This window comes from Eleginops maclovinus, chromosome 20 (assembly GCF_036324505.1).
Source record: "Eleginops maclovinus isolate JMC-PN-2008 ecotype Puerto Natales chromosome 20, JC_Emac_rtc_rv5, whole genome shotgun sequence".
In the NCBI taxonomy this organism is placed as follows: domain Eukaryota; kingdom Metazoa; phylum Chordata; class Actinopteri; order Perciformes; family Eleginopidae; genus Eleginops; species Eleginops maclovinus.
The window spans coordinates 9,364,884-9,377,391 of NC_086368.1; the positions used below are offsets into that span (position 1 = coordinate 9,364,884).

At 40.6% G+C, this 12,508-nt stretch overlaps 1 protein-coding gene across 5 annotated transcripts in view; it reads right to left on the reverse strand.

Annotated features, from left to right (window-relative positions):
• Positions 1 to 12,508, reverse strand: part of anks1ab (ankyrin repeat and sterile alpha motif domain containing 1Ab) — a 40,039-nt gene that overhangs the window by 21,327 nt on the left and 6,204 nt on the right. For all 5 annotated transcript variants that reach the window (XR_010168291.1, XM_063912030.1, XM_063912028.1 and 2 more), the window contains exon 2: positions 5,560 to 5,632. Coding sequence is in view for 4 of the 5 variants with exons in the window: in XM_063912030.1 (XP_063768100.1) it covers positions 5,560 to 5,632 (73 nt within the window). In the remaining variant the exon portion in view is untranslated. The remainder of the gene's footprint in view (positions 1 to 5,559; positions 5,633 to 12,508) is intronic.

Below are 12,508 nucleotides of genomic sequence, written 5' to 3' on the forward strand. Positions count from 1 at the left end.
ATTCTGAACACTACAAGTCAAGAAGCTAAATCATTTTCAGCCTGAAGGGAAATGGAAACATCTGTCACTTAATCAAACATTTTCATAAATCACACATTATTTACTCGGCTAAAACTATCCCCGTTAATATTTTTTTTCTAACATCAGAAACTACTGCTTCATGGCGTAACATAGAAATATTCAGTTCCCCCAAAATAAATTTGTCACGGTTTTCACCACATACTTGTAACGCTCTGGCTGAGTCCCATGGCTTCATTGGTCAATCTCTTTGAGAGCTAGGACACGGCTCATACAAGGAAGGTAGCAGCATTCTAAAGTACTGTTGAGGTACTCGTGTTATTTTTGATCAAGGAATTCACATTGGCTTAAATCATTTGTTCCCCTCTTTACTCCAGAGCCACAAGGAGTATGGTCAGGCAGAAATATTGTAAATCCTACATCAAAAAAAAAAAAAAAAGTGTTGGCTTAGGATTTCCAGAGTCTGCTTATACCAAACTCCTCAATTCATAATCAAATCCAAATAAGGATTCCTTGATAAAGCTCCTGGTAAGCTGTCTGGAAAAAGGTTGGGTGTCCTTGGTGGTGCCAGTGCTGCCCAGCATTCACACTCTTCAGCAGGCTGCTGGCTGTGCGGCTCCGCCAGAGAACGTGCTTCTCATCTCTCAAAGCAGTAAATCCAGGTTCAGATCCAACAGACGGCAGGTGAGCGCCCTGACTCTGAAGCAGGGGGGATCACTACAGGTGCAGGTTAAGCTAGCTCCTTTCCTGAGGCAAGCGCCCCCTTTTCCAACCCCAGCCCACCTGGTTCTTCTCCTCGCTGGGTACAGCTAGCAGCCTCTGTGCTTAGGGCAGAGGTTTGCTGCATCCCCTGCCTGTCTCAGACATGCAGGCAGCGCAGATGCAGTCACAGCAGCTGCTCCTGGCTCACACGCTCCCCCTCAATGCTCACAGGGCATAACGTCCTGACGCCGGCTACTTCTACACAGGAGACCGCAGATCTGCCTCAACCTCAGCCACTGCTGCCACGTCCTTTCCCACGACCACGACAGGCAAGAGACTCAAATCATCCCCCCTTCTCATCCGAGCAAATCCCTCAAGCTCTTCGTTTAACTCCCCCACCTCCTCGCTCTCGTGTCTCTCTTTCTTCCTTTTGCTCTGGATCTCATAGCCCCATTCCCATAGTGTGTGATAGCACTGCAGGGCTGCCGTATGCTGCCTGATGAAGTGGGGTGCCGCTCCACGTAACCACCTCTCTCTCCCTCACTCTCCCACTATATCAATTCCCCTCCCTCTGCCTCTCCCTATCTCCCCCTCTCTGGCTTGCACCCTCCCTCACTCTTTCTCGCTCCCTGCCTCTTGTCCTCAAACACACAGACAGAAGCAAACACACACACACACACACACACACACACACACACACACACACACACACACACACACACACACACACACACACACACACACACACACACTATCTTTCTCCCTCTTCATCATTTCACTACCCCTTTTATCTAACTGTCCTTTTTTTGTCATACAAGTGCACAAACACTGTCTGTCTCTCTCTAACCTTACCCCCCCCCCCCTGCACTGATTAGAATTGCAGAGGCTCTCTGATCTTGTCAGTGCAGTAAGGATACCACCATCAGAGGATAGGAGCGGGCACCAAAAAAAGAGAGACCAAAAAAAATCACAGTCCTTCTCTGCCAAGAATGACGAGCATGTAAAGGGATGAGGAACCAATCCTATTGTGCAGTAGCAACGTCAAATTACTTAAGGCTAACATGAGATATTGAAACAAAGAGCCTCATCAAGACTCCGCTCATAAGTAGATGCCTTTAATTCATTTACATTTTACTTTGATGATAGGACAAGGGAGGGCAGTGTTGATTTAAGTTAGCAGAAGTCTCTTTTGCACTCTAACAGGAGAGAAAAGAAGAAGGGAGGGAAAAAAGAGACACTCTTTTAGCCCTGTCTCATCTAATCTCACACAATCATACAGCATGAAAGAGCAAGAAATTCAATAATGTACTTTCCAGATGCTCAATCTCAGATCAAGCATTTATAGGACAACGATGAAACGTACTGGAAAAGCCTGGATAAAAAGTATGATAAAATATAATATATGGGGTAAAAAAAGAGTCAAACACAGTGTTACAGTCTTTATAGGATTGGTCGACTTTGGCCAGACCTAGGCTGGGCTGCTCACTGCGTCCACCATTGGTGTTATGTGGATGTTTAACAGAACGTAGCTATGCAGGCTTTTCGAGCTGCTGGCAATCACCTCACACATCCCCAGATAGGGAGTCAGACTGTGAGTAAAGCAATCAGGGCCAGGATGAGCGGTGCCACAGAGGGAAGCAAAGTGAAAGGCTATTGATTGAACTTCCTCCGTAATTGACAACCCGCACCCCTGTTGCTCAGCGTTAACGATCAGGTAAAAGGCCAGGAACTCCGTGACCCGTCAGTCATCCAGGACGACCATTGCTCATCATCCGTTATCAGGGTGAGAAGCGGCTGTCAGACTGAGGTGGAAGATGATGGAGCAAGTGAGAAAGGCAGAGGGAGAAAATGAAACAGATAAGAGACGGAGAAAGACTAATAAAGGAGGAGGCGATAAAACATATGGCGGAGATAAGATGCTAATAGGACGTAAGAAGGATTGAAGTGGACTAATTATGATTCACTACGAGATCCCACAACTCCTCCTCCTCCTTCTTTACTCTTTCCTCCTGAGCCTCAAACCAAAGTATGCTCTTACACCACAATATCCAGACAAAGACTGTTAAAAATACCCGCCACCCCATCGAATTACATCCATTCATTTGGGACAGAAACACCTCCCACGGTAGTAGGACCTAATTACTGACTGACAGAGTATCCGATGCTCCTCCTCTGGGGGGATCTAGGTCACAGTCTTATCCCCCCTTTTAAACAGGCCAAGCTGTCACATCTATCCAAGTGGGTTTTCTGTACTGTTTGAGCACTGTTCGGTCTTGACTTTGCACAGAGGAGCGACCAAAAACAAAACCTATTTACAGAGGAAGAACAGGTAGAGGTTGTGCCTAGATAAAGCCTTGCCTCTTTATCAGCGAAGGGGAAAAGCACTAGCTCCTTGTCAACACACCCAAGCAGTGGAGAAAATGAGCTGCAAAGCTGAATTAATTCAGGGGAAACTGAAGGCGGACTCTTTTGCTTTGAACGTCAGACTGTGCCTGTACACAAACCCGAGCCGATGCCTCCTGTGTGCTGTTAGCCGAGCTCTCTCTCCGCTCACTCTCTCTTTTTAAGCTCATTTACTCTGCGCTCTCTTAGCACACAATCGTGGCGCTCGTGATGGGCACACAACACAAACAACCTCATCTTTCAGTGTGCAGAATGGCGCAAAAAATTGCAGGGTGTTATTTTTATAGACACAAAAATCCCCAAATGTTTAGAAATGTGCTTTCGGGAAATAAATTGGGCCCTTGGCTCCTGATAGGAGAATGCAGCATACAAGCAGAGATCTGGATGGAATAAAAACACACACAACAGGAATGGATAAGGTTTTCTAGTTGTGTCATGTTAAAAAGATAAGAGCTAGAACGAAAAGTGACAATTTAGGTTACCATCTTCCCTCTTATCTCCTTCTCTTTGCCCCCCGCCCATCCTCTCTCCTCTCCCTCTCCCCTTCTTCCCTGGTAATGACTCTGAAGGTACCTGTTTGTTCCCTTTCATTAAGCTACACTGTGGAAAATAAATATGACCTCTTTCCTAAGCGACACTTACAAAAACAGCTACAAAAGCATCTTCGCAACCTCCCAGAACTCCTTGCACAATCTCAGTTTAAATCGGAGCAGCAACTGTATGACTCAGCTGAATGTGGAACATTTTCTGCATGCTGTTCTCCCAACAGGGCCTATAAATAGCACCTACCTATATGTGTAGAGGGAAAAAAACAAACAACATATTTGCTCTTATGTAATGTAGAATAACCTCAGGTCTTAATTGTTAAGATGGCAATTAGTGTGGGAATGCTTAAAGTCAAGTTACAATGAAAATCAAATTACCACGGCAATGGAAACAGCTGTGCTTTGGGATTGCTCTGCTGTTGTGCATTCCCTTTTGCACAAAAATATATTGCTATATTGTGCGATGTTTAAAAGAAGCCTAAAAGAAACTGATTAACACATAAGAGAATGTTAAGATGAAGATATTTTTGAGAGGGGTTTTGGTTATTATAATTGGTGTTTTGTGACATCAAAAAGTAATATTTTACGTAATGTTTTATTGCATAATGAAAAAACAACAACATAGTTTTCCCTTTGTTTTAGATGTATTTGAATGTTATTATCATTTTAGGAATTTATAAATGTATTTTGTTTTTACTTTTATTATTATTATTTATTTATTTTGTATTATTTATTTATTTGTTCATTTGTATTTATAACTACATAACAATGGGGTGTCTAAAAGTAAAATTTAACAAAAGATTAAATGACTATATGCCCTTAACATTTTTGAATACTCATCATTTACTTACTTGGTTGCAAATATCAAACTAGGACTTCCCTTTTAATTTAAAGTAAGGTATGCCATTTTAACTAGATTCAAACTTTAAGCCTTTGAATGGGCTGAAAGGAAGGCTGAAGGGAAGTGATATAAGATAAGTAATTTAATTAACACAAAATACACAGACATGGTTAATGGTGGTTCAGCAGTTGAACTTCTTAATTCTCCTAACTACAAATGGTTTCTTTTCTGCAACCTTGCTTTATATTCTTTTATCACAACCTCATACTATACTGTCTTTCAGCCCGGGGGTTGGTCGGCAGATTGTTAATCTATGAAACATACTGTTCATGAAAATGTTATCTTAATAAATCTAATGAGCCTTCTGAGGCAGTGCTGTGCATACCCAGAGGAGCTGTTACACAATACTGTATGATGAAAGCACCTTATGGCAGAGTCTCTAACTAATGTAGGTAGGTTTACAGTGTAACAACCCAGGAGCGTTATCTAAATAAACTGTGCTGATGCCAGCTGGCTTCTCTCTCTGCACTGCCTAAAGGACACTTGATAAAGTGTGCCATCAATGCAAGCCCTATTGAGATCTACAGCAGCTGGACAGTGAGGAGGAATTTGAAATAAGATCACCTTCAAAGTGGAAACCTTATGTGTGACAAATAACAACAATGTGCCAAACAAATGTCTGCTTCAATCTCTGTAAGTTATAAGTACAACACAAAAACTCCTCTCTGTCGTCTATGAAGGTATGTTTGAATACTGAACAGCTGCTCTTAAAATACATGACAGGGTGTAAAAACTTTGGTTGCTGCTAACATAACATAATTCCCCTCCAATGAACTCTACGAGGCGATTTCGCACCAGGATTTATTAGGAGCGATAAATGGTTAATGAATAAGACTCACCTAATCCCCCCATACCCTGTTGTCATTTTTCATTAACCAACCAATAAATTACACACCACAAAGTCATATCTCTGGAAGAAAAAAACACATTAATTCAGCATAAATGAAATGTTCTATCATCATGAAAACATGATATGTGGTGAGGCATTACCTGAGCTTGGTGAGGGCTGTTTCTTTTTGGACGTTTCAATGCCGGCTCCGATCAAGTTCATTATCTTCTCAATCTGTGAAAATAAAACAAGCATGAAACCAGGGAAATGCAAACAACTACTAATGCATAATAAATCAATACAGAAATTCCTCAAAACTTGCACGTAGCTCTGGTGTAACCCGCCTCTGTCCCACCGCAGCCAAACCAATTACAAAACAGGAACAGTGGAGGAGTAGCACTGGCTGAGGAGTCGGGATGCAGGGCTGCTGGTGCTGGGAGTTTGGGGAGAGGAGGCGGCCAGCTTTGCAATGATGGATTGCAAGCAACAGTCCAACGTGGACAGCAAGTCAATGACTAACCCACTACTCAGCAAAAACACTGCGAAGAGATGAGCTGAATTACAATCTGCAAGGCTGGAAATACATATAGACATGCCATTTTTCTACTGCCTTCCCAAAAAAACCTTTTTCACTCCAACATTTGGTTAATTTGGCCTTCTTTCTCTGCACTATCATCGACCATGATGAGCTCAATTTGATGTACAGTGAAACGACTTCAAATCCTCTATGGCAGGCATGTCCAATGTCCAGTCTGGGGCCAATCACGGCCCGGTCAGATGTAATATGGCCCGCAGCTTCGGTCTTATAATGTATAATTTATGGCCCGCTAGCTGGTTGATGTACAGAGTATTGGACAAGGGAATTGGCAAGTGTTATGGCGGCAATTTAAGCCGGTGGTATTTGCGTTTGCCTTTTCTGTTAAAGATGCTGTATTTTTGTTTGATATTTCCTGGGGTGGTTAAACCCAGAGCTGATTTTTTTGAGTTGTCTTTGTTTGTGGGCCTATGATCTGAATTGAACTTATGTTGGGGTTATAATCAACCGGACCCTTTGCTAAAGCAGACTGAACTGTAGATTATTATTTTTCAGACCTGATGAAGTGGCACCCCACTTTATTAAAAATAGGTCAAATCCACTACAATATTTAAGGTATTCTACAGAGTTTGTTTAATGTTATCTGACTCCCCAGATATGAATGAATGAGTTGCTCATGCCTGACTGAGTGGCTTATATTTGGTTACATTGCCATTTGAAAAATAAAGATAATTGTGAAAATGAAAACTGTTATAACAGTGTACTTGTTTATTAATTTTATGTTTAAAAAAAATTCAGAAGGGACTTTTGCCCCCCGGGCATATGCACATTATCAAATCTGGCCCTCTTTGAAAAGAGTTTGGACACCCCTGCTCTATGGAAATAAATCGTCTGGGTTGTTGAGCAGAAAATCGCTGTTTCTCAGCAAACCTATTATGGAAACTGTTTTATCGAAATAGGACTTGTTTGCCGACAGCTTTAAATTGTATAAAATGTTAGATTTCTTTGTCTCTCTGTGCTTTGAAAACAACATTTCAATCGTACATTGTGTTTTAATGGTGCTGATGTTGTACTTTGCTGCTTGGTGCAGTCTGTCCCTGCACTGTCAGGGTTCGCTTTTCACGCTGTGGCATTATCAGTTGAAAGACAATGGACCTGTGGCATGAGGGAAACGTGTCAAGTCTCCTGTTCAGTGTATAAGAGTTGGCAGCTCTGAACAAGTCACGTGAATGGGTAGATGTGAGAATTATGGACACTACCTTGCATATCATTTAGGACTTTGGGATCCTTCATTCTAAAAGCTTTAAACTCCAATTTATTGACTCTATTGCCCTGACTCTAAATCCAGAGTTCTGCACAGAATAACCCTCCAGAGATTCAGATCTGAAGCTGACTGTTTCTTGGTGAGTATTTGATTGCCCTCTTAGACCTGTATTATTTATGCTTCACAGAAGACGGCAACAGCTTACTGCAAGGTTAAGTGAGCACAATGCTGCATGCAGGAGATTACAGAGCAATTCAGGGAAGAGTTGTTTAGGGGCTTAGAGCCCAAAATGTTTACTTAAGTGGTCTCTGGATTTCCAGGAGAGCCAAAATACATTTCCAGGTTGTTTGCCTATGTGTAGTTGCTTGATAACAGTAACTCAGGTTCCGACTAAGTGCTTTTGGTTGTTGGACACAGTATGTCATCAAGTTATGTAAGTGAGGACAAGATGCTTGGTTAATTTATTTGTCCAGAGCCAATCTAACTATCTGATCTCTAAAGCTCAACAGCTAACACTCTACATATTTATTTCATTTGTTTAATCCAGACAGAAAACAATCTTTCTGTACTTTTGGGCTGATGGTCTGTCAAACTCAAGATGAAGACAGAAGTCACTCTGAGGATTCGAAGAAATAGTCGAACAACATTGTCATCTTTTTACTCATTTAAACAAAGTATAGCCACTAAGCAAATTTCATTACCGTCAGACAGAGCCAGGCTTGCCATGCTAAGCTTGCCAGCTGCATCATATCGATTGAACAGAAAGCTATTGGAAGCAATCTTCTCATACATTCAACTCTTAACAAGATAAATAAGCGAAGCCCCAAAAAACTCCAACTATTCCTTTAAATACAGCATGAAAAATGAATAAGATGGGACCACTTTAGCAGGTGTAAGATGAGTTGTTATCCTAATGCCCTCTCTGCGTTCCCTCCTATTAAATATTGAAATACAAGGAGTACATTTCACTGATGTCATTAAGCTCAAGTGGAACAGACAATTCATTTTGCCCAAAGTACACAATGTCAGATTTTTTCCACAGAAATATACACAGTAATATATTTATACGTGATGACATACCAACCAAAACAAAGCATGTGGGATTCATCATATGTACTGCTGCTGGTTTGGGAAGTTTCACCACACTGTTAGCTGACACTCATAGGACCAATGTACGCCAACATAAAAAGAAAAGATTACACATAATAATGTAATTCAGTATTCTTTGACTTTAGTACACCAGAGGATATCTGCATCTACATGTTTTGACGATTTATAACAAGGCAATTACCGAGCTGGGGTCAACCAAAATCCTTTGTCTGAACTATTGAAAATCAGGCTGGGAACTAAATTTAGAATCAACAGTCTATTCACATTTTTTTGCAAGCCTGAAAAGCTGAATCTGATTTCACTAGTGACACCAGAGACACAGCCAGGCTTATTTGATGTAATATTTAGTGTTTGAAAAAGCCCTATGCACTTCGCTAGTGGCATCAACACTGTGGAAAAGCCTTGATTCATTTGGAAGTCAGGCACGTAGGACGCATGGCATATGCCTCCAGCAGTAGAGACCTCACATTACTCTTTGAATTAACCCAGTTACATTCTATATCTCTCTCACACACACACACACACACACACACACACACACACACACACACACACACACACACACACACACACACACACACACACACACACACACACACACACACGACTACATTAAATCTGAGCTTAAGTGCACCTTTATTAAAACCCGTCACCAAAATGCTGCCTCCAGGGAAACCAGCATCCTCATAGCTAAAGTGCTGAAGTATTTCATAATATCATGCAGCCTCATCCACTGTATGAATAGCTGGATGTTGGGCACTATAAAAGGGTAAAGACATTTTTTGTTTTATTCAATAGAGAAAGTAAGTCAAATAAATGAAACATATTTGAATATACTTTTCATGAAATAATTTCCATGCGAACTCAGGTCACTTGGTCCATTAGTATTTCCAGTCATCCATTATCTATAAACGCTTATACTTTAGGGTTGCAGGGAGACCGAAGCAGACCCCAGATGACATTGGGGTACAACCTGGACAGATTTTGGCAGTCAACCACAGACAACCATTTTCGCTCACATTTGGACACATACAAAGCCACACGAACCAGCCAGCCAGCAGTTTCTATGCCGAAGCGAAGTGAAGCTATAGTCTCCTGGCTGTCATTTTATAATTACCTGACTGTTAGGGACCAAGCAGTAAGGCAACAGGACACAGGAGTTGGTTAAAGAAACTAGGCCTAACTAGGCCTTTAAAAGAGGTCAACAGAAAATCCCTCAAATAAACATAACATCACCTTAACAGGTGTTAACTCAACAAACTGACCCGCTACAATGACAGACCAAGGAACATGTACTGTATATAGTGGCTTGGCAAAACCAAGTAGAAACCAAGGGACAATTAGGATTAGCAGAATACAAAAAGGACACTGACAAACTCCAAATCCCTCCTTTGACATGGAAGCAGGTGGTTTGTCCCAATCCGTCCCAATTGGCTGCTTGCAGTATTTATGAGTCCTTTTGCTAAACCAGGAAGTAACCTCCCCCAATGACTACGGTAACTCCAAGACAAAGAAAGTAATTAATACAAACAAATACTTGTGTTAGCTGTGCTAAAATGTTTGAAAAATAATAGTAATGTCAGATTACAATCAAATAAAGAGTTTACAATTTAAATCAAATGTGTGGTGTTAATAATTGGCATGTTTTACTGCAGTTGAACTGAAGGTGAAGGTGCATTGTAATTGTTTTACCCTGTGTGGCTGTGGCCATCACACCTGACCTGATCAAAATGAGAGTGGTATCAATCTTGTCATCTAACTCTCTGCAAAGACATCAAAACATTTCAAATCCTTGCTTTTTAATATGTCTTATGTTCTAGTATTCTTTTCACCTGTTTTGTTGATTAGTATATGTAAAAAACATAGTAATAAGTTGCACTTAGGATTTTAACTTACGCACAAGCACTTTCAATGGTCTTGCTTGAGTAAGGATAAATGGAGTTGAATTAGGTATAGCATTGTAATGTATTAAAATGGTCAAGATGTAGTTACTCTGACCTGCATATCAGCTCCTACTGTGAATTAATTTGATCCAAAGAGCACTTTCCAGTGATTGTCTGAGAGCAGGATGGAAATAATCAACTGAGAAGATCTATTCACACATAGAGCTCTGAGTGGACTTGAATCCCTGGTGCTCAATTCTGAGTGATGGCTAAGCTCTGCACCCTGAAGTGATTTACATGCTAATACAGGTTGATATGCTCTTCAATTCCAGCATGCGCTGTGGAAAATTATCCATTTTATTTCACCTTTTCATGCCTAAGTTTTAAAACTGAAAACATTTCTGACAGTTTTTTTTTGTTGTTGTTGCTTATTTCCAATACAAGTCAAGAGGCTTAGGCTGGCAGAACTGTAGTGATCAATTCATGTCTTTAGATGGTGTTACCTATAACTTCTTGTTCTTCTCTAACTCAAAACAGTTGAATATGCATATGACACTTCTTCTCTCTTTTGCTGAAGTCCAGCTCCTCTGAGAGTCTTTATTTTATTTAGGAGTTTAAGAATAGAGAACAAGCTCTTTGTAGTCTGATCCTTTGACTCTAGGGTACGTAAACACTTAACCACACTTACAAAAAACTGCCAAAATGGACTGGAGTCAGAAAACATGTAGGCAATGAAAAACATAGGTAGTGATCCTGGGTTTGCGGTTTTGGACCCAAAATACCCCAGAAAAGATTAGATGAACAATATAGGCTGCATCTTTTTTTCAGGCAATCAACCTACAACAGATTGCCTACTTGAATGAACGTGGCTTTAATATGTAGGGACCGGGGTTGTTACTTAAAGAGAGCTCCATAATGGCCAGGGGTCGGACAATTTTATCCTGACTCAGTCCGCCTTATTGAGTTTCTCCACAGGCCTTATTATACCTTCACTCATTATGTGCTTCACTGCCACTGAAAAATATACAGACTATATGTGGCACTGTCCCATGAGAGAAAACTCTAGACAAAGTAAACCAGACAAATTTGAATAATGTAATGTAATTAAAATAACTGGACATGTTCCCAATTATATACATTTTGATTAAAAAACGTAATAGCGTTTTTGATCCACAGCACGTCACAAAGACGTCACAATCCTCTAAATTAAGACTAAGAGACATTTAAAATACAACAATCAATATCTTAATCCAAAAAATATTTGCACTGAATGCATCGCATGAGAGGACATGCAAAACATCACAGATCACATGTAGCACTGGCTCAAACTAAACGAGGAATAACTCAACAACAGTAATCTTTGACAGAAAACTCGGCCGCAAAGAGAGTGACACCATGTCCAAACAGCAAGCAAGCGTATATGTCTAAACACGATCAGCCCGCAGCTAAAGATCAGACTGCAGTTGAAACCACCTGAACGATGGTAATATTTGCTATTGTCCAACATTTGCATATTTTAAACAGAAAAAACACAGCTGTAGGAAACGTTCAGCTCCCAAGCAAACTCTATCCAGCCATCTAGCAACTTATTTAGGTTTTTGTAGTGAAATGAGGAGGTATCAAATAAAATACTCCTGATTTCAACCTCTTGAACTAACCGTTCTTTATTCATTGCACCTCTTTCCAAGCTAGAGACATAAAGAAACAGGGCATCCAACAAATGTCAGCGTGTTACTTGCAGCCTGTTAAGTCATGGACATAATGCCCCAAAATCAATATTTGGAATGTTCGAACCTATTATAGAAGGCCAATTTTGAAAGCCCTTACAAACACTCTCAGGGTGCCGGTCTGACCATTAGGAGCAATTTGAGGTTCAGCTACAGACACCCACCAATTATCTGTAACATTTTCTTTGTCAGCCCATCATTTTGGTTCATGGGTTATAGTGCACTGTTGTCTTTTTTGATATGGCACTGTTACCCAAATGGGCACAAAGAAAAGGAGAGAAGTGCAAAAATAGCCATATTCTACAATGAATGCTTCATCCGTTTTTAAGTAAACCAATTCCAGCAGCCAGTACGAACAAACATGACTTACAGTCCATTAACCTAAATACCACCTCTATCAGGATGAATCACTGTCAGCTATGGGCTTTGAAGAACACAACCATAAAACAGATCAATAAATCAGCAAACACTAAAGATTTCCAAGTATAAAACAACTGTGTCCCACTTCTTCATTAAACATTAAATTTAGCACACTTATCTTTATATTGTGCTTTATGCACTGCATTCAGTGAATTACTATATTCAACATTT